The sequence below is a fragment of the Gobio gobio genome (assembly GCF_949357685.1).
Source record: "Gobio gobio genome assembly, chromosome: 22".
NCBI lineage: Eukaryota > Metazoa > Chordata > Actinopteri > Cypriniformes > Gobionidae > Gobio > Gobio gobio.
The window spans coordinates 43,749,774-43,773,597 of NC_137118.1; the positions used below are offsets into that span (position 1 = coordinate 43,749,774).

Genomic DNA, 23,824 nt, shown 5'->3' on the forward strand with positions numbered 1-23,824 from the left:
ATTGCGTGATATAAAGTCACAATTCTGAGATATAAACTCAAAATTGCGTGATATAAAGTCACAATTCTGAGATTTAAACTCAAAATTGCGTGATATAAAGTCACAATTCTGAGTTATAAACTCAAAAATGTGTGATATAATTATATACTCGCGATTGCGTGATATTATTATAAACTCGCAGTTTCGAGTTGTTGCTTGTTCCCGGGGGCGGGGTTTTTGTAATTTTTGGGTTAGTGATGTCATTAACCCGGGGGGAGGCTTGTGTTGTCCCCACCAGCCATTTGTTGTAGTCCTTAAAAATCTATTTCTTTAAAAGAAAAGATCTCCCTTTGCTTTGAACTTTGAGTGTTGTAACTTTGCAGATGTTGTTTATGCTCAAACATCAACATTACACACTAACTAAAGTTTAAAAAGTGAAATCATAATCAACCACCCCTTTCATATTTTTTCATTGTGTGTTGGCTTGTTGTTTTGAATGGCTGTTTCACATGCTGCTTTATGATTTAGGGCTAAATTACTCAGTAACACGTCTACTGTCATTTCCGTTTAATAAGTGCAAGTTCAAGCTAGTGGCCGCTGGAAGCGTCTCTATTTAGGTCAGAACTGTTTTAATGCTGCCCACTGTGGACCAAAGGCAGATGTTGATGTGTGGCCTACAATCTCTGATGTTTAATTTCTCATCTTTTCCAGCATTACTTCCTGGTGATTTTCGGCCACGATGGACAGAAACCTCTGGAGCTGCGGACAGAAGAGGACGCTGATTGTAATGAGTGGGTGGAGGCCATTCAGCAGGCCAGGTACAATAAAGAGACAAAACACTCAACGTCTTTTGAGAACAAAAGTGATTTTGCTGAGCTGGTTAGCGTGTCACCTAACAGCCTTTTCTATCTGTAGGGAATTAAAATCACTCAATTGATTCTTCCAGATAGCAATGCACACAGAGACTTTGGCTTCTCAAATGATTCTCTTGAGAAAAATACTTTTGTAATCTCACATTCATTTCAATGATGTTACAAACTATGCCCAGATTTGACAAGATATCAAAGTCTATAATCAAAAGTCTCAGTTCTCAATATGAACCAAATGATCTGAGCTGCTATCCACGTTCATTTTATAACGCTACACTCCTGTTCTATGTCAAAAATTGTCTAATTTACGTCTGTTTTTATTCATCCAAAGGGATTTTAGGAGAAACATCTGAGATAAAAATTTCTTAAGGACTGGCTTTCTTCTGGATTGGGTTTCAAACCAAACCCATGCAACTCAATACATATAATGATGCATGGCATTATAGCTCTTCTTTTATCCGTCAGCTCAATAAATTATTGGTTTGAAGTAGTGTTAATATCATCATCTATTTTTTTATTTAGTCTAGTCTTAGTCCTGTGTCACGTGCTTTTTAGTTTTATATTTTTTCATATCATATTTAGTCAACTGTGTCCTTTTTTTGTTTAGTCAAGTTTTAGTTGACTAAATACCTAAGCATTTTTTTTGTCAATTAAATCTTAGTCGCATTTTCGTCATGATGGATTTATTACAGTTTATCACTAAAAAGGTTTAGTCGCACAAACAACACAAGAGACCGACTGAATGACACTATAATTTAAGCAGAAAATCTCAAATGGAGATTGCTGAAATGCAGCTTGTTTAGACCGCCGGATATCCGAATATGGCACTGACATCTTGCGCAGATTTGGGACAGAGTCTGCGCAGTAGTGACCCGTTTTTTTAGCATGAAATGACTAAAACCAAACTTATTTAAAAAACGAACACTTGAAATGAAACCAACGTGATAAAAACAGCCTAAAATGACAGAAACCAACTTTGGGAAAAAATTATATGAAGAGTAATTTGATTGTTTCGTTTGTCTCGTGTCCATTAGAATACATGGAGGGGTGGGGGTTATGAGCTATACTGAGACCAACCACCTGGGGGCGATCGAGACACGTCGGCTTCAGTTTTTAACATGAGTGCGGCAGGCTTGGTTTATTGGGCTGCGTCCGAAAACCTAGGCAGCTGACTCGTTGCCTCGCTGCCTTATCAGATAATGGCTTGTAAGGCAGCGTTTGTGCCGAGTGGCAACCTCCCGCAGTTTCTCTTGAAGCCAATACGGAAGTGACTTAAACTGCAATTCATTGACTGGCCACTAGAGAGCAGAATCTCATTGAGCTCCATGTTAAAATGCCCAACTTTACAGTAGAAGAACACATGTTTAAAGTCTGGTATAAATTGTGGTTTTGGTCTATGCGGCTAATTTTGCCCTTCATGTCGACTGTGAGGGGGGTGAATTTTTTTATAACTCATTCGTTTACATTATATAGAGACAGAGCGTATTTAGGCCACGCCCACACCGGGGGGGGGGGGGGGGGGAATCCAACGCTCTCCATTGACTTTGCATTGCGTGAGGCTGCCTCATTGTCATTTCGGACTTATAACAAAAAACAGAATAATGCTGATATGTGACAAGGTGTACAGCAAACAAGCTAAAAAACACAGAAATACGTTTTTATAAGCTGTCGACCCAAAAAAACGAGCGTTTAAGAAGATAAAAGTGGATACAGGCAATACGAAGTGAAGCTTCAGCAGGAAGAATGGGGAAATTTTGGGATCCTGACTCTCAGTATGCCTCAATATATCTATGTGTGCAGTAAACATTTTGTCACTGTTATGTCAAATATCCAAATGTCCGTTTTATATATTATATTTACTGCCGCTGATTACGTTCCCCTCTAGTCGTCGTAGTTCTCAGTGTAATATGGCCCGCGCGCTCTGTCTCAATGGCCTGAATCCACTTTTTTGTACTTAAACGCTCGTTTTTTGGGTCAACAGCTTATAAAAACGTCTGGGTTTTTGCTTCTGGGTTTTGTTTAGCTTGTTTGCTGTACACCTTGTCACATATCAGCTTTTAGACATTGTTCAGTTTTTTGTTATAAGTCCGAAATGACAAAAAGGCCGCTTCACGCAATGCAAAATCAATGGAGACGGTTTGATTGTTTTCCCCCCCGGTGGGCGTGGTCTTCAGATTATGACGCGTGTCGCTCTGTCTCAATAAAGCCTTAGAGTTCTGCATAATTAAGGGCGTGGCCACTTTGAGTGACAGGTGGATAGCCATTTATCTGCTGTCTGTCTGCCCATTTCCTGTTATTTGGGTGTGACGCGCGGTGACGCTCTGCCAAGATGGCGACGGCCAGCTCGTCCCTACTTTACGCTTCAAAACTGCTCTTCAGAATCCTATGGGTGACGTCACGGACACTACGTCCATATTTTTGTACAGTCTATGGTTTGTGCATGAAGGCACCTCACGAAACTAATTTCGGACAGACTTCTTAGGTGGTGTAACCGTTTAATGATCTACAGCAAAATAGAGAGAGCTTTGGTGAGAACGAAACAAATATTTAATAACTACATTAGTAATTTCCTGCTAGAAATGACACCAGAAGTGGAAAATGTTGGTAAAAAAACCTACATTTACACACAAACTGACCAGCAAACGCAACTTTCGGACGCCATGTTTTTTTTCCAGCTCAACTGTCACCGAATGGAAAGCACAGGATTGTGGGATATCAAAGGCAGCGAAGGATACAAATATGCTGCCTTCAAAAATCGATCAGATGAAGGTTTCTCTGTAGACAGGAAGTGAAACTAGCATTAGATTCGGAAGTGCCTTGCTGCCTTCCTGCCTTGAAATGTGTCCTCGGAAGGCAGCGTTTTCCAGGTTTCGGACGCAGCCTTGGTGTTTTCAGATCATCTGTGCGCAAGAAAGAGAGAGCTCGCATACACATGGTTGCCAGATTGCAAAGTTTAAGTAACAAAAAGCTCTGATTGGCGGATTTAAATTATTAAAAGTTTTTATGTTTTAAACAACATTTTAGTCTCGTCTTTTTTCGTCAACGATATTGCATGTTTATATAGTCACAGTTATCGTTTGTCATCTCGTCTTCGTCTCATCTTAGTCATGGAAAAAAAAGTTTGTCAACGAACATTTTTCGTCATATTTTTGTTACTTACACTAGTTTGAAGCTTGTCACAGTCGTTCAGAGCGGTTTTGCCTTTTTTGAAGGGGTTCAAAAGTCTGAAAATGCTTCTCTTTGCATTATTTTATTGAAAAACGGTGCTGTATTTGAACAATACATCACAGTTTTGCATGTGGTTCATGATCAGGACCTCAGTGGTGCCTATGGCATTGACTAAAAGCTTCATTTATAGCAGCATGTATTTTTAATGCATTGGATATGAGGTATAAAAGCAAGCAAGATTTTATCTGTGAGTATCTCAGGTCAATTATGAGCGGCCGCAGACAGCAGGGAAATATAATGCTGAATGCAAACAATAAAATGGCACATGAGATAGATTACATAATAGTGAAGAAGAAAATGCTTCCTATATGTTTTGTTGTTGACTTCAAAAGTTGTGCATCCAATAAAATTTCACTGAATATTCGTCTATCGCTTGGTAAATTTAATCAAATTAAACAGATGGGCAGGTTGTGTGACATACCCTGATCCTCAAAAACCATAAAAAACAACATAGCCTAAAGTAAAAGAAAATATGACCTACACTGCATTAAATAAGGGTTCACTTGTAATGAGAATAAACAAGCTTTTGTGCACTTGCATAGAGTTTGTTTGTTTGAGGCTTTTAAAGGGCTCGTTCATTTATTTAACGCTCAGGTTTTCTCTTTGAAAATGTTTCTAACTAGCTTTGTTCTTCTTCTGTCGCTGGTAGTTATTCAGACCTGATCATAGAGCGCGAAGTTCTCATGCAGAAATACATCCATCTGGTGCAGATCATGGAGACGGAAAAAGTGGCGGCAAATCAACTGCGGACACAACTGGAAGACCAGGACACAGAGATCGAGAGACTGAAGTCGGAGGTCAGTTCATCTTCATCAGATCCACAGTTTTCCTGCTATGTACACTACTGGTCAGACGATAATTAGGATTTTTGGTAACACTTTACATATAATGCATTATATAAGAATTTGAATGCATTAGTTATGCCTTGCAATGCATCTTAGAATGCATTGTATGGTCTCATGAATAATTGTAACCACAGTTATCATGCATTATAATACACCTTTAGAAAGTAGAATGCATTAAAACGCGACAAACAACCAATTTCAAAGTAATCTGTGAATATTATCATGCATTTTAACTTTGGGTACAATTATTTATGAAAAGATATAATGCATTATGATGTACATTATGAATACATTCATAATGCATTAGATAAAGGCTTTAAGTAAAGTGTTACCGGATTTTTTAAATGTTTTTCAAAGAAGTCTCTTCTGCTCACCAAGGCTTCATTTATTTGATTAAAAATACAGTAAAACAGTAATATTGGGAACAAATATTACAGTTTAAAGTAACTTTCTTCTATTTCAAATGTAATTTCCAGCATAATTCCTCGAGTCTTCAGTGTCACATCATCTTTCAGAAATCATTGTAATATGCTGTGTTACAGATAGTTGTTCTGAATAAAACGAAAGAGCGCATGTTGCCCTATCAGTCCAATCAAGAGGAAGAAGATCCAGATATCAAGAAAATCAAGAAGGTATATGATTGTCTACATTTGCATTGACATATATCCATCTTAATTACACAGTCATTTTTGCTATTGTGCCTAGAGTAAGTGCAGTTACTCGGGCGTCTCCTTTGCGTGTTTTCTCGCAGGTGCAAAGCTTCATGCGTGGTTGGCTGTGCAGGAGGAAATGGAAGATTATCGTGCAGGACTACATCTGCTCACCTCACGCTGAGAGCATGAGAAAGAGGAACCAGATCGTCTTTAACATGGTAGAAGCTGAGACGGAGTACGTCCTCCAGCTCTCCATCCTGGTCAACTGCTTCCTGCGGCCGCTCAGGATGGCGGCCAGTTCCAAAAAACCCCCTATTAGTCATGACGATGTCAGCAGTATCTTCCTCAATAGGTATATATGCATTCGAAGTGCCCCTATGCTTTTTTGAATATGACCTTTCATGCAGTGTGTAGTACAGCTGCTGGTGAATGTAAAAGGTCTGCGAAGTTTAAAGATCAAAGTGCACGACAAATAAAGTTATTGTCTCCTAAAAGAAAGAAGTGATTCTGAACTGCTGAAATGAGTTGTCAGCAATTCCGGTCTCACTTCCTGCTCAAAACTATGTAACAATGTAACAAATTTGCATAATGCCAGCCTTGTCTTCATTGGCTGCCCGCGAACAATGTCTACTTTGCCCCTCAAACACTGTATTTGTAGCTAAAGCCTGGAAGAGTTTGGTTTGTGTTGTCGACATGTTTTCTGCGCTGCAAATCCACTCTGCACTTCAAAAGGAGGAGGACTTGTTCAAAAGTGAAAAGTGAAGTTGAGCCTTGCTCAAGGGTCTCACCTCAGCCATGGTATTGAGGGTGGAAGAGAGCGCTGGTTATTCACTCCCCCCTCCGACAATTCCTGCCAGACCTGAGACTCAAACCCGCAACCTTCGGGTTACAAGTCCGACTCTCTAACCATTAGGCCACCACTGCCCCCGATGCACACTCTACGTGGTAGACCAGTCACAACAGACTGGGCCGTCTGATCAATTAAAGCAGAGTAGACCAATCACAACAGACTGAGCCATATGACCAATCAGAGCAGAGTAGACCAATCACAACAGACTGAGCCGTCTGACCAATCAGAGCAGAGTAGGTTTGCAGAAAGGAGGGGTTTAGAGGGACTGAATCTTCAAACAAAAATAACTTAATTCTACCACCATCAATAAGTGTTTAAAATATGCAACTATGCTACTGTTTTGAAAGTATAACATCTGTTCTGAAACTGATGCTCCGTGCGTTTCTCTTCTTTGTTTTTTCTTTATTGGTAAGTGAGACGATAATGTTTCTCCATGAGATATTCCATCAAGGCTTGAAGGCTCGGATAGCCAACTGGCCAACCTTAGTTTTAGGTGAGTTCGTTCAAGCTGCATTTTTATTTTATTTCATTCAAGTTATTTTTATTTTGAATCGTCATACACACAACTATACATATACAACGTGCAGTGAAGCGCTTCTTGACTCTCCACACTGAATAAAAATGAACATAAGACTTCCTTATTTGACTTCCTTCCAACCACTTACTTATCAAAGTTTTTCTCTGACAATTTCACATACACACACACACACATATATATATATATATACAGTATATAATGAAAATGTCTAAACACTGAACTGTCATGTTTCAGCGGATCTCTTCGACATCTTGCTGCCAATGCTGAACATTTATCAGGAGTTTGTGCGAAACCATCAGTACAGTTTGCAGGTTCTGGCCAACTGTAAGCAGAACCGGGACTTTGACAAGCTCCTGAAGCAGTATGAAGCAAACGCCGCCTGTGAGGGCAGAATGCTGGAAACCTTCCTCACCTACCCCATGTTCCAGGTGAACCTTTGACCTTTGAGCAGTGAGCCTGTGCATAAACAGTATAGTAAGAGAATTATATGTTGCAATGTACAAATGAGTGTTTTTGTATTTGAAAGGTTGATTTTTACCATTATTATTAGATCCCACGGTACATCATCACCCTTCACGAGCTCCTCGCACACACACCTCATGAACATGTCGAGCGCAAGAGTCTGGAATTTGCCAAATCCAAACTTGAGGAACTGTCCAAGTGAGTAAAAAGGAAAGGGTATAATATGATCTGGTGCTTTAAAGAACATTTAAAGTCAATTCACTGATCTGAAGATAATATATGTGACCCTGGAGCACAAAACCAGTCATAAGTCACACCGGTATATTTGTGGCAATAGCCAACAATACATTGTATGGGTCAAAATTATCGATTTTTCTTTTATGCCAAAAATCGTTAGGATATTAAGATCATGTTCCATGAAGATATTTTGTAAATTTCCTACCGTAAATGTATCACAAATGTACTATTATTAGTAATATGCATTGCTACGGTGTTCATTTGGACAACTTTAAAGGCGATTTTCTCAATATTTAGATTGTTTTGCACCCTCAGATTCCAGATTTTCAAATAGTTGTATCTCAATCAAATACTTTCAGATTATGTATGAATCTCAATGTCAAAAAATTGACCCTTATGACTGTTTTTGTGGTCCAGGGTCACATATATTATCTTCAGATCAGTGAATTGACTTTAAAGGGGTCATGAATTGAGAAATCAACTTTCCCTTGAGCTTTTGATGTGTAAAAGTTCACCGTGATATAAGAATATCCTGTAAGATTCAGAGCTGAAAACTTCTTTGTTAGTCAAAGAAAAGCTTTTATTGACGCTAGATCTCAGAATGTGCCCAGCTATGACGTGAGAGTGTAGGGAAGCACGTTTCTCGCTTATATCCACCGATTGGGCAGGCCAAGTAATAAAAAAAAACATTCCAATCAATCAAGGGTGGATGAGGGATAAATCATTGCGTTTGTTTGATAAAGACGTTTTGCGAGCCCTGTGGGACGAATTATTCCGGTTGCCGTTTTCCCACACGCTTGAAAACAATCCCTCACGGTGTACTCGCGGGGAGCCGAAGCTCATTAAATATGCAAATCTTATCCAATCAGTGCGGCACGCCCATCAAAACTGAGCGTTCCATGAGAGAGGCTCAAAACCAAGGCCGAAAATAGCCTATTACTTATTCATTATGATGTTTTTGAATGTAAAAACCACGTGAACATCATAAGTTGACCTCAGACAACAATATATATATATATATATATATATATATATATATATATATATATATATATATATATATATATATATATATATATATATATATATATATATATATATATATATATATATATATATATATATATATATATATATATATATATATATATATATATATATATATATATATTAAAAAAAGCCAGTTGACCCCTTTAAATGTTCTAGAGAATGAAACATTCTTTATGGCGTTCTTCTATTGAACTGTAAGAACATCGTTTGTTCTAATTGAAACCTTTATTTTTAAGATTCTAAATGTTATATTTATTTTTTCTGTTTATATCAGTTTGGATCAAAATGATACAAAATAAAAATATACATGTATTATAAAAATAAAATCATATTTTATTTATTTTAAAATATTTTGATATATATAAGTATAGATTATATATTTTTTTCTATAATATTTTTCTATTTTATTGTCTAGAATGAGTCATGGTTCAATATTGTCCAATTCACATTCACATTGACTACCATTCTGCCAAACACCTAACTTTATAAATATGTATTATATACATACATATATATATAAATCTGTTTAATATGTAAATTGATATGATGCAATGGATGTTTTTGCATGTTTCTTCTCAGAATGATGCACGATGAAGTGAGTGATACAGAAAACATCCGGAAGAATCTCGCGATCGAGCGAATGATCGTGGAGGGCTGTGATATTCTGCTGGACACCAGTCAGACGTTCATACGGCAGGGTGAGGGGGTTCACTATGGATATGAGCGGCGATGACACATCCTTTTCAAAAAACTCATTTCTACCCCAATTTCCTTCATTTTTGTTATTCTGCTGTTCACTGCTTGTGACGTGCTCTGCCGCTGAGCCACAGTAACTATTTATTTATTTATTTGAGAGTTTGATGATAGTTTGACTCAGTACTTACATTTATCATGTAACACCAAGGAAAGTATATTTTATGGGTCAGAGGTTCAGTTTTTACAAAGTAAAAATATGTAAAATAGTAAAAATATGCATTATTTGTCTCTTTAAAATTTAGACATATTTATATATATATAAATATGCATTATAAAATAAAGAATATATATATATATATATATATAAAATACATAAAATATATATATAATATTATATTAAATATTTAGTTAAAATAAATATGTATTATTAATTTATTTTAAATATATAATATTATTTATTTATTTAAAAGTATTTAAAAATATAAAGAAATGTTTACAAAATTTGTATACAAAAATAATTATTTAAAAATGAAAATATTATATATATATATATATATATATATATTGTTATATATATATAATTTATTTTATATTAATATTCTTTATTTAAAATTATATTTAAGAAATATTTGCATATATATATATATATATACTGTATATATTTATATAATTTATATTATATAGAAATAGAAATATTTTATATATAAATCTAACAATTTTTTCTTAAATATATACATGCATGTGTGTGTATTTATCTATACATAATAATTATACACAGTACACACACATATTATGTAAACACAAACTTATTTTGGATGTGATTAATCGTGGTTAATCGTTTGACAGCACTAATATATAAATTAATACATATTTTTAAAAAATATTTTAAAGAATAATTTTTTTAAATATTTTATATATATATATATATATATATATATATATATATATATATATATATATATATATATATATATATATATATATATATATATATATATATATACATTTTTCTTCATCATTTTAAAACGATTTTTTAAAAATAAATTTGTATTCATTTGAAATTAATTGTATTTATTTATTAAAATTATATAAATATAAATATTATTTTTTGTTTTGAAATAAAAAATATATTTATTTCAAATACATATGTATTATTTATTTATTTTAAATGAATATTTTTTCTTTATTCAAAACAAAAGTTGAACAGCTTAACTGAAGTCAGTGGCTAGTTTTGTATGAATATCAGTGTGTGCTTGTGTCCACCCAAACACTGATCTCATTCAACACTGCTCCACTCTGACAGGAAGGTGTGAAATGTGCTCTAATGAGACCTAATGTGCCATTTTAATGCATCATGTCTCGTAGAAAAGCTTCGCTCGATGAGACAGCGCTGCCCTCTCTCCTCTTTAATGTTCTCCTTCCTCTCAGTAAAGAGCTGATGTGTGTGCGTTTCCTGTAGGCTCTCTGATTCAACTGCCCTCTGTGGAGAAGGGTAAACTGAGTAAGGTGCGTCTGGGCTCGCTGTCGCTCAGGAAAGAAGCTGAACGCCAGTGTTTCCTGTTCACTAAACACTTCCTCATCTGCACACGCACCTCCGGCGGCAAACTGCACCTGCTCAAAGTGAGTCGACTCTGAACAGCTCAGCAAATAAAAGAAGGGATAGGTCACCCTAAAATACTTTAAATCATGTTGCTACCCCAAATACACTCACCTAAAGGATTATTAGGAACACATACTAATACTGTGTTTGACCCCCTTTCGCCTTCAGAACTGCCTTAATTCTACGTGGCGTTGATTCAACAAGGTGCTGAAAGCATTCTTTAGAAATGTTGGCCCATATTGATAGGATAGCATCTTGCAGTTGATGGAGATTTGTGGGATGCACATCCAGGGCACGAAGCTCCCGTTCCACCATGTCCCAAAGATGCTCTATTGAGTTGAGATCTGGTGACTGTGGGGGCCATTTTAGTTCAGTGAACTCATTGTCATGTTCAAGAAACCAATTTGAAATGATTCGAGCTTTGTGACATGGTGCATTATCCTGCTGGAAGTAGCCATCAGAGGATGGGCACATGGTGGTCATAAAGGGATGGACATGGTCAGAAACAATGCTCAGGTAGGCCGTGGCATTTAAACGATGCCCAATTGGCACTAAGGAGCCTAAAGTGTGCCAAGAAAACATCCCCCACACCATTACACCACCACCACCAGCCTGCACAGTGGTAACAAGGCATGATGGATCCATGTTCTCATTTTCACACCATTCTTTGTAAACCCTAGAAATGGTTGTGCGTGAAAATCCCAGTAACTGAGCAGATTGTGAAATACTCAGACCGGCCCGTCTGGCACCAACAACCATGCCACGCTCAAAATTGCTTAAATCACCTTTCTTTCCCATTCTGACATTCAGTTTGGAGTTCAGGAGACATGGGCGTCAGTTTGGTTTGAAATGTGCTGGAGACAGAGACGCATTCAGAAGTGCATTTTCAGAAGTGCTGGGTAAATTTTTTTTTCTCTTTCGCGCAGGTCATGTTTTGAAAGACTATGTCCTGCAGCTTACTAATGTAAATAAATAAAAATGTCAGAATGGAGACATATTGCGGGTCTTATAGCCTATCTTACTCATGCCGACGAAAGCGAATTCTTTAATATTTTTCATTTTTGCAATTTTTTTTACCACTTCATTATCAGAGTCCCACTGGAGCCCGTGTTTTTTTTAATCCTCCCTATTACACATTAGTTACAGCCATTAAAATAGTTCAGTTTTGTTTTTAATGTCAAAGTAGATATATTTCGTTTTGTTTCTTTATTAAGTTAATTTAGAAAAATGTTTAAAGCATTTAATGTTTGTTAAACTAAAGTTTTTGCTTTTTAAAGTGACGACCAAGCGGCCAGCGGCCGACAGTGAGTTAACCCAACACTTTAGCCTCTGAAATCAACACTTGACTTGTCTTGCTTATAAAATCCATATAAACACTTAAAGCATCGTTTAAACGTTTAGCCTCTATCACCACCATCACAGTAAAAAGGCATTTTTGACAAGATGAGGCAGGCAGATCGCAACGGCGCGCGCAAACAAAACGGGCTACACAATCTAAACAAATAATGAAAAATAAAAAACATGCTGGTTGTCTTACCTTAGGCTACACCTCTCCGCGAAATGAATATATATCCGATCTTCAATTCCCGTGCTATATGCACATTTAACGGAGTTCATGTCAACGAAATCAACCGATATGAGTATTTTATTCATCAGCTCTTTTCAACATCAAAGACCGCATTATGCGAACGAGCGACCTAAACACTGGTAAGAGCCTTTAGTCTCATTAATTTTAATGAAGATGATGGTGCTTTTGAGCATCTAAAACTTAGCTTATTTTCAGTTTCACTTGTGGCAGTTTGCGTGTTGGCTTGCTTTACTCATTTGCGGCGATGCGTGTTGCAGATAATTATGATATTTGTGGCTGCACCGGGGTCCGTCATTACGCTAAATCATGAGCGGTCCATGGCACCTGCTACCCATGGCTGTTAAGAACTGTATAGGCTACTTCAATCCATTACAACAATTTCGTGTTATGGGCACTGCCACTGATGCAGGCAGCGGAAGAGCCTATTTTACGGAGCTTGCAGCTGCTTTTCAAACGTTTTTACAACAAAAGATGTCGTTAAAACGACATAAGATCTCGTTATTATGAGAAAAGATGTAGTTAAAACGACATAAGATATCGTTATTACGACACAATTGAGTGGAAAAAATAATATGTGTGTGTCAGCAATGCTTCACCGCAAAATTGAAAAACAAAAAAAAGTGGTGGGTACAAAAGGACTCATGACGAAATCTGGTGGGTACGCGTCCCCCCCCCCCCGTCCCCCCGTCCCCCCCGAAATCGACGCCTATGTCAGGAGATTGTCTTGACCAGGACCACACCCCTAAATGCATTGAAACAACTGCCATGTGATTGGTTGATTAGATAATTGCATTAATGAGAAATTGAACAGGTGTTCCTAATAATCCTTTAGGTGAGTGTAAGTCTCTGTCCACCTTCATTGAAAAGACCAATTCAGACATGTGGGTGAACTATTACTGTAACCCAGGGGTCTCCACACTCGGTCCCGGAGGGCCACTGTCCTGCAGAGTTTAGCTCCAACCCCAAATAAACACACCAGCTAATTAGTGTCTTACAAGGGGGTTGGAGCTAAACTCTGCAGGACAGCGGGCCTCCAGGACCGAGTTTGGAGACCCCTGCTGTACCCATTTCATGCAAAAGCATAAAATAACTGAGTACCTTTCCTCAAAACCACAGCAAGGAGGCACGTTGTCTCTGATAGAGTGTACGCTTATCGAGGAGCTGGACGCCAGTGATGAAGACTGTAAGTGTGACGTCAGACCCAACGGTCAATCCTAATATGAATCATAGTAGTACCAACAACCCGAAGCCAGATAAATATCCAAGATAATCCTTATAGTAATGTGCACATTTATTAAGTAACTAACTAGAGTTCATTTGGATTCCATATCTCCTCAGATAATGCTGCTGGTCAGGGATTCAATCATCTGGAGTTTAAAATAGTGGTTGAACCCGCTGATGGTCCGTCGGTTTCAGTCGTTCTGCTCGCTCCGTCTCGGCAGGAGAAAGCTGCCTGGACCAGTGACATGAGCCAGGTACAATCTACACTCTCGGGATGAAATGCATGTTATTGTCAACTATTAATCGGTTCATCCGTGTGCCATTATTTTTCAACCTTGTAATGTTTATGTAGACTTGAAATGGAAGATGCAATAGACTTTTCTTCCCTATTATGACGTATATCCAAGTGAAACGGACAAGAACAAATGCAGGGCGGGGCTTGATTTTGTCCATAGGGAATTGATTGGATAGTTGTGGTTTGCTATTGGTGGATCTCATGAGTGAGTGACAGGTTGCCCCGCCCTCATCATCAGAGAAGAGGGAGGGGAAGTTATTCAGATTCAAGATTACGAGGCATAATCAAAATATAACTAGACCTTCTGTGAAAACGATCTCTCTGGTGATGTATGCAGGACTTAATGCATGTATGCTCTTAAACTCCGCCCCTACAAACTTGTTTTCATCTGCCACGCCCACATCTGAACATCCAATCGGCAACTGATGCACAGAGCCATGCAAACCCACCCTACATTTTTTCTTTTTTGAAAATGCATTACATTCGGATTTACGTCACAACACGAAAGAAAAGATCTGTTGCTACTTGCATTTTATCATGACTTTTGACTCTTTTTTTCCAGACCTTTCACATTATGTGCATCTGTAGAACAAGCCGCAGATAGATAATGATCTAAGAATATTACAACTTGTAAGATGCATGAAAATGCATGGACAAGAATTGTTCAGTGTGTAGTATTTATGAGGATCTATTGACAGAAATGCAATATAATATACATAACTATGTTTTCAGTGGAGTATAAAGACCTTACATAATGAACTGTTATGTTTTTATTACTTTAAATGAGCCGTTTCTATCTACACACACCGCAGGTCCTCTTACAGTGAAGCCGCCATTTTGTGCCGCCATGTATCTACAGTAGCCCTAAACGGACAAACTACGCTAGCTACTTTCTGCTGTCTCAGACAACAACATCTTTGTCCTGTGTCGGCCACCGTAGCTTCTCTAAGTGCTCCGACAGTTCAATTCACAACCTCACTACCAGATGCCGCTAAAAATCACACACTGCACCTTTAAATAATGAATTAAAGTGGAGAAATCATACCGATTCGGTCAAACCCAAAGAGCCGAGGTTTACACACAGCAGGGTGTTGTTTTCTAGCTAGAAAGCCACAGGAGTGAGAAGTTTCCGTTATATTTGCATTGACAAAAATAGTTTCACTGCCTTCACGGTTTTGCATAATATATTTAGTAAGAGCTGTCTGTTATACACTTTGGCCTAGGGATGAACCAGTAAACAAATTTTGGTCAACGTTAGATCTATTACTCATCTACAATTCGACATGCTACTGTTTAATAAAAAGAGAGAGTTTAAACAGAAAAAATAAGTCCTATTATGATCCTTATGAGACAGCTGATATGATAACAATTGTTTTCTGCTCCCGTAGTTTGTTCATTTTGACTCCCGTTACAGTTGCGTGAGAGTGAAGTCATTTCATTCTGTTTTGCTTTTCATCTATTTTTATGATGTCTACATAGTGTATTGACAACATCCGCTGCAATGGCTTGATGACCAGCGTGTTTGAGGACAACTCCAAAGTCACCGTGCCTCACATGATCAAGTAAAACACAATCAGTCCAGTGTTATTTTAGTACATTTATATTTGACATGTATTCATATAGCATTATTATTTATATAGTATTATTGCATGTATTAATATTTTGAATGAGCTTTTCAGTTTTAATTTTAATTTCAGTCATTTTATTAGTTTTTTCCCCCAAATAGATCTATTTAGCTTTCATTTATTTTTTATATCGGCATTAGTAATTTTAGTACTCTAACTTATTTTATTTCTTTTAGTTGCTAAGGCAACATTTAACATTTTTGTTTTAGGGGTTCACCCAAAATTTTTAATTATCCCATGATTTACTCACTCTCAAGCTATCCTTGGTGTATATGACATTCTTCTTTCGGACGAATATATTATAAATGTCCTGGCTCTTTCAAGCTTTATAATGGCAGTGAATTTTGTTTGTGAAGTCCATAAAAGTGCATCTATCCTTCATATAACTGCTCCACACGGCTCTGAGGGGTTAATAAAGGCCTTCTGAAGCAAAGCGATGCGTTTGTGTAAGAATTTTTAAAACTTTATAAAGTAAAATATCTAGCTTCCGCCAGGTCGGAAAAAACGTAACTGGTGTGCAATATCGTCAGACGTAGCGTAAGCATTTTGAACTGCGAGAGGAACTACACTTTTTCCGTAAGTTGAATATGGAAGGTGATCTGGTGGAAGTTAGATATTTTACTTTATAAAGTTTTAAATATGGATATTTTTCTGACACAAACGCATCGCTTCGCTTCAGAAGGCCTTTATTAAAGGACAAAATCCGGTGAAAAATGAACCTAGGGGTACTTATCAATTCATGCATTTCCATGTAATTCGATTTCACAAACTTAATTCCTATCGACCAGCTCAGCACAGCGTTCGTGGCTCAACTCGTCGAGACTGTTTTCCAAGATGGCTCCTATCTGTATGCGCGTAATGTACTGTCTTTATAAAGTATCTTCTTATTAAACTGTTTGTACACTTACAAAGTTCTCAATGCTTCGGTTTGCATGTAGGGACCCTCATTATGCTACCGTGTTAGTGTGAGGCTATTTTGAGCCTTGTTAGTGGTATTAACTAGAGATTTAATTTTACTTATTCTGTGCCCCATAGACTAGCGTTATAAGCTAATCTGTTTTTAGAGATAAAACTCTTTACATTCGATTTTCATGAAAATGCATCCCAGAGAACGATCTACTCGGTAACCATGTGTTAATTACCCGTAGGTTCATTTTTCACCGGAGTTGTCCTTTAACCCCCCAGAGCCGTGTGGAGCAGTTATATGGTGGATAGATGCACTTTTATGGACTTCAAAAATGAAGCAACAATTCACTGCCATTATAGGGCTTGGATTAGCCTGGACCTTTATAATATAACTCTGATTTTATTTGTCTGAAAGAAGAATGTCATACACACCTAGGATGACTTGAGGGTGAATAATCATGGGATAAGTTTCATTTTTTGGGGAACTATGCCTTTAATACATCTAATATTTCTATTTTGTTTTATTTCAGCATAACTTTGATTACCTATAATTTTTTTTTTATAGTTTTAAGTCAAGTCACCTTTATTTCCATATTGTTTATACAATACAAATAGTTTCAAAGCAGCTTTACAGTAATAGATGTCATTAAATATAAATTCAGATTCTGCTGTAAATCAGCTCTACAGAAGACAACAGTGTCGTTATTCAGCTTAATTCAGTTCAGTGTTATTTCAACTCGGTTCAGTAACATTACAATGTTACAAAATGTGTCAATTTGAAACTATAAAGCTGCTCTGCAGAAGTTCATGTTTTTTTTTGTCATCCAGCAGTGTCAATTTAAGTTAAAAATAACAACACTTAATCAGTTCAGATGAATTCACTCTAAATAGTCGGCTCATCTTGATTTTTTGTTCTCACGCCACTTTAAAAATATGCTCATCCAGTTTAAGTTAAAAATTACAACACTTAAAGGGATAGATCACCCAAAAATCAAAATTAGTCAATGATTTACTCACCCTCAAGCCATCCTAGGTGTATATGACATTCTTCTTTCAGACGAATACAATCTGAGATATAATTAAAAATGTCCTGGCTTTTCCTGTTTTGAAGTCCTTAAAAGTGAATCGTAGAGCAAGTTCCGGTGACGAACGCGGAAGCGGAGAGGATAGAGCAAAATAAAACTTGGTTCTCACGAGAACTAGCATATTCTCACCGGATCGTCCTACATCATCTGCTCGAACGCCAGTCTCTCTTCAAAACAGAAACAGCCATTCACTGCCATTATAAAGCTTGGAAGAGCCAGTACATTTTTAAATATAACTCTGATTGTACCTAGGATGGCTTGAGTGTGAGTAAATCATGGGCTAAGTTTCTTTTTTGGGTGAACTATCCCTTTAACCAGTCTCAATCAGGATGTTTTTGCTACTGTACCTTTAAGACTTCTATATGTACAGTTTTATTTGAAGGTTTTTGGTATTTCTATAGAAAGGAAGATCGTATTGTGAGATGCAATAGATGGATGGATGGATTTACAATTAACACTTAAATAGTACAGATTAATTCACTGTAAATAGTTGTTCTCACGCCACTTTAAAATCAATTTGCTCATCCGTAACTATGATCCGCAGGTCTGATGCCCGACTGCACAAAGACGACGTGGACATCTGCTTCAGTAAGACGCTGAACTCCTGCAAGGTGCCACAGATCCGTTACGCCAGCGTGGAGAGACTCCTGGAAAGGCTGACCGACCTGCGCTTCCTGTCCATCGACTTCCTCAACACCTTCCTCCACACCTACCGAATCTTCACCACTGCTGCTGTGGTCATGGACAAACTGGCCGACATCTACAAGAAACCCTTCACCTCTATACCTGTCAGGTTAGAGTTCCTGTCACTCAGCATTTTTTCCTCAAAAGCAAAAACGATTCATTTTGGTATATTTTTATCGCATTCAAAACATGTTCTTCATCCCTATCTGAATGCCAATCACCATTGTGATGATTTTGGTGCCCTTGATTTGAAGTTCATTTTGATTGTGTACAGGACCATTCAAAAGGATCACTATGATTTTTTTTAAATCAAGAAATTGATACTTTTATTCAGCATGGATGCATTAAATTGATAAAACAATGTTATTTATAATGTTTTCTAAAAATAAAAATAATTATGATTTCTATTTCAAACTGGTGTAATGGCTTCTGAAAACGGAGCAGAAAAAAATAAAATCATAATATAAATGACATAATATTTCATTAAATTACTTTGATTAAATATATATTATTATCAAATAAATGCAGCCTTTGTGATAAGATTCAAAAACTTTTGAACGGGTATTAATTAATGGAATATTAAGAATTATTTTAATAAATAATGAATCTTTTAATTAATCATTTTTGTAATTGGCTGCAAGCACGGAATTCATTTCTTCACACATGCAAACTGAAGGCAATAAAGTTTTAAAATATAAGCATGCAAATAAATGCTCAAATGCTTTGAATAACTGTCTTCCTCACTTTTTATAATGTGTTTTCTACTGTAAAGTGACGCCACTGGTGAAAGTTCCTCATTTAAAAGCACACAAACCTGTGTTGATAATTGATAATGATTGTAATTGATCAGTAGAACTTTTCAGTACACTAAAAGATGCACACAGGATGTCCATCTGTGTCTTCAGACCACAGAACTCACTCTTTCCCCTCGATCCTCTGCTTCCCACAATCCTCCTGTTCCTGCCTCACTGTCACTCGCAGGGTTCAGTATCATTCGTCCGACCGTTTGTCCATCTCTTCCATCTGTCCAGACTACAGCCTGAAGATCACAAGGCTTGCGCTGGATCAGTCCAAGTAACTCATCCTTCCTCTCTCCCTCTGTCTCTTTTTATTTTACATGTTTGTGGACTTTATTTTCTTATTATATTAGTCAAGGTTTCTTGACGTAATTTCGTTTTTCATGATCATTTTCCACCCTCTGTTTGACCCTAAGGCCGCGTGTCCACCAAAACGTTTTTTTCACGCGGCTGGCTGGCGTATTCAGTTGTTTTCAATGATGGGAGCGGCGCGTTTTTAGAACGCCATGAGCGTAACGAGATGCTGAGCGAGTATTTCACGCTCAAATGCTGAGAGCGCGACGTTTTTTACTGGTCGCCGAGAGTTGAAGAATGTTCAACTTTGAGTAAAACGCAGCGCTCATCACTGTCACTTTTCACCCAGCCGTCCAATCACAGTGGAGCAGGGGCGGGACAAATACAACACCGACCAACCGCCACATCCTGCTTGTACAATGTCAACAGATGACAACAAACAGTATAATAACGGAACAAAATTATTAAAAACAAAAGCCAGAGCAAATACTTCACATTGTATCTGCATTTTTTATATAGAATCAATACAGAAACAAAATATCTGTGAAATGAGATACTAGTAACACTTCCGCAGATATTCTGTATCATAACAAGCAAAGAGTCTCAACTGTAAAAAAAACGCTGAGCTGCCAAAACGCTCTCAAGCGCCCACAGCGAGACGTTTTCAGCAGAGCGCCTAGTGTTTTCAGCCGGATAAAAACGCTTTGCTGGTCACGCAGCCTTATAGTTAAACAGGTTGTTTTTGCTACTGTACCTTTAAGACTTGTATATGCTAATTTTTAAGGTTAATGTGTGTTTTAGATAGATAGATAGATAGATAGATAGATAGATAGATAGATAGATAGATAGATAGATAGATAGATAGATAGATAGATAGATAGATAGATAGATAGATAGATAGATAGATAGATAGATAGATAGATAGATAGATAGATAGATAGATAGATAGATAGATAGATAGATAGATAGATAGATAGATAGATAGATAGATAGATAGATAGATAGATAGATAGATAGATAGATAGATAGATAGATAGATAGATGGTAGGGGTGTAACAGAAGTCACGGTTCGGTACGTCCCTCGGTTTTGGGGTCACGGTTCAATACAACAGGAAAAAACATTAAATCCTCGATTGGTTTCTTTTCATTTATTTTGAACAGACAGTAGTGCAAATTACAGATTGTTCCACCTCGAGGCATTCACTAAATTTTTCAACTAAACATCGAAATACATCTAAATAATAAACTAAATTAACCATTTAAACTAAATTACTGATCAAATTATTGATCTAAAGCCCACACTGTCACTGTATGATACTTGAAATTTTTCCAGAATGGCTATACAGCTGAATAAAATTATGCTGCATTATTTTCCTGTTTAACACTGTAAAGCTGCTTTGAAACAATCTACATTGTTAAAAGCGCTATATAAATAAAGTTGACTTGACTTGACTTGACATTCAGTCCTCCTGGGGTAGTTGTACAGTACATCCTCCTTTAGTGTATTAAGCAGTAAACAGAATGCACTTTTGCATAGGTCATATTTTTGGTTAAAAAACAAATGGTAGCTACATAACTGAAAAGTTTTCTTCCGTCCCGGTTTCCTTTCCGTGAAGTTTGTGGAGCGCATCACAAAAATGAATCGAAACTCAGCATTTAGGCTACTAGCAGGCTCTTGCGTGCCATCTAAACTCTTGTTTTGAGTTGGTGCATAGATTGCATGTGTTGCCAGATTGTGTCGACGATTTCCAGCCCAAAAGCTCACCAAAACCCGCCCACTCCAAGAAAAAACGGCCAAAACTTTAATTGCCAAAAAGTAATTTTATTGACATACCAATCAAGGTTGATAAGTACCATTTTTATCTCCATAAAACATAATGTTGATAATATAAAAAAAATCAATTTCCCAGGAAAACAGATCAAATATGACTATATTATGTCCAGGTGGAAACTGTCAAAACGGCAATCCCTCAGAAAAACACATGCATCATTTTCGAGAGAGATCGGAAAAAGCAACGAAATTAGCAGGCATTTTAGTGCACACGCCACTGCCAAAATGTGTCATTCACTGATACTGTACAATAATCTGCCAACAAAAATATAACAATGCACTTACCTTTGTGTTGCACTTTGCTTTGACAAAACTACAGTACGTCTTTGGTGAAGTACATAGAACACACACTTAGCAACACACACTTAGCACAGTCAAAACTGATTAATTGTTGATTCGATCCTCTTTTTAGCAGCCTCTTTTCCAGCCTCTCAACCTCTTTCGGGGTTGCTAGTTGCAGATGTCCTGAGTGTGTATATGACGATGGACAGGAGTCATGGTTATATTTAGAAAGAGTCTTCGAGGTCTTCACAGGAGTAATCCACGTTTGAGAGTTGGGTCACTCTCCCACTCTTTACTGTAAATACAACTTATTGCATATTTATGCCACTTTTGCCATAGCGATCACTTGAATATACAGCTACGAGTTATCGCACTAAAAACCGGTCAGTCATGAATGAGCATGTCTGCCTGCCTGCTGATCGTCTGTGACATCAACACCTATACTAGCTGACTCTTCGTGGGCCTGTGTGTCATAATGACTGATTTTATGGAGTACATGCACACTTGATTTTGTTTATGAAGCAATTAGACTACACAATTTAGATTTTTGAAAACCGCCGAACTGACCCCAAACCAGCCCAAAGTTTGTGCACCTGCCAAAACCTGCACAATCAAATTCAGAACCGCCCAATCTGGCAACACTTCTAGATTGTCTCTTCTTCTTCTCCTCTTTTTCCTGTTGTGGCGGTTAGCAAAGAGTGTTGCACTACCGTGTGCACCTCCTTCTGGATTGGTGTGATGCGCGGGTCAATGTATAAACAACCCGACCAACGTTTTCAACTAACCTGCCCGCAACTCGGACCGCAAAAAAACAAAAGAAAATATTGTATACGACCCGCTTCCTGACCCGCATTTTTTATAAGTAGTAAATGCTCATCATAGCGTCATTGGGCCATAAACGTAGGAACTAGGGGTGGGGGGTATGGCCGCCGCAAACTTTCTTTTTCTGAATGCTGTATGATATAGCCTCTATATAATAAAGGCTTGATTTATTCATTTATTTCGTTTCATTTTCTTAACAATTAAAATGCTGCATGTGTTTATCCAGTCTAATCGAAGTGCGTCTCTCCCCCGACTTTACCAACAAAAATCCCGCCCCCTCTCAGAAAATACATAAAACTGACATTACTGAGCTATATGCGTTAGTAGCCTATTAAAATGGTACAATGGCATTGCTCAGTTCAACGTGTTGAACTCAACGTTCAAAAGGTAAAAGGATTTCTCACTTGTATTAGTAGGCTTAGGCTATTTCGCCACATGGATGCCCAATAGAAGCTCTCACAAGCACAAAATGCAGAAATTTAATATGTTAATAAAGTCTTTATTAGCGCATTTTAGACTAACAAAAACAGGTAGGCTAAGCCAAAGACTGAGGCTACAATATCCATAAATAAATATTCACAAATACCCATGAAGGTAAAACTGAAAACTGAAACACACAGTAAACTTAACCTGGGCTTTAAAAGAAGGCTAAAGGGTGCCACTTTTTGGTAAAAAAAAAAAAAAAAAAGTAGCCTAATACAAGATAAACGCAAAATATGCATTTGTAAAAGAAAATAAAATAGGCTGCATTGTTTAGCCTACACAAATATATCCATTAAACTAACACAGGAGCCTAAATCAGATACAGTAAGCCTAACTTGGGCTTAAAAGGGCTATAAGGTGCCGTTGGTGGCCTAAAACAGAAGATTAGTCTACTTATTTTTAGCTTTCCTCGCGCTGTGTTGAAATAATATTGAATCAACCGGCAAGGAGGATCCTCTACATTCCAGCATCAAGTGCAGCCAGTGAGCGCACATTCAGCTCCGCAGGTCGTGTCATAGAGGCGAGAAGAAACCGTCTTTATTTCAAACGACCCGATCGACCACGACCCGAATATCATTAAAAATATTTTTGGATGACTCGTAACCGCGGGTGACCGTAGGCTCCCGCTCATTTTGGATCAACCCGCGCATCACTGGTGTGGATCGCCTGTGACTGTATTCGTCGTGTGACTGTACGCACCGAACCGTGAATATATGTACCGTTAGTTACACCCCTAATAGATAAATAGATGTAATAAACAGGTTGTTTTTGCTACTGTAGCTTTAAGACTTCTATATGTATGAGCTCTGTTGTGAAGCAGGGTTTTTTTTTTAAGTTAATATGTGCTTTTAAAGATAAACTGGTATTTCCAGAAGGCAAGTTCTGGTTATGAGATGCATTTATT

The 23,824-nt window shown here is 37.4% G+C and overlaps 1 protein-coding gene across 1 annotated transcript in view; it reads left to right on the plus strand.

Moving 5' to 3' along the window:
* Window positions 1-23,824, plus strand: part of rasgrf2a (Ras protein-specific guanine nucleotide-releasing factor 2a) — a gene marked incomplete at its 5' end in the record, with an annotated part of 57,004 nt that overhangs the window by 16,912 nt on the left and 16,268 nt on the right. Inside the window, 13 exons of the mRNA XM_079805077.1 lie at window positions 691-797; window positions 4,726-4,873; window positions 5,464-5,553; window positions 5,673-5,926; window positions 6,838-6,917; window positions 7,197-7,390; window positions 7,513-7,622; window positions 9,291-9,409; window positions 10,867-11,027; window positions 13,712-13,778; window positions 13,934-14,070; window positions 15,591-15,673; window positions 18,272-18,520. Of these exons, the coding sequence (XP_079661203.1) occupies window positions 691-797; window positions 4,726-4,873; window positions 5,464-5,553; window positions 5,673-5,926; window positions 6,838-6,917; window positions 7,197-7,390; window positions 7,513-7,622; window positions 9,291-9,409; window positions 10,867-11,027; window positions 13,712-13,778; window positions 13,934-14,070; window positions 15,591-15,673; window positions 18,272-18,520 (1,799 nt within the window). The remainder of the gene's footprint in view (window positions 1-690; window positions 798-4,725; window positions 4,874-5,463; window positions 5,554-5,672; window positions 5,927-6,837; window positions 6,918-7,196; window positions 7,391-7,512; window positions 7,623-9,290; window positions 9,410-10,866; window positions 11,028-13,711; window positions 13,779-13,933; window positions 14,071-15,590; window positions 15,674-18,271; window positions 18,521-23,824) is intronic.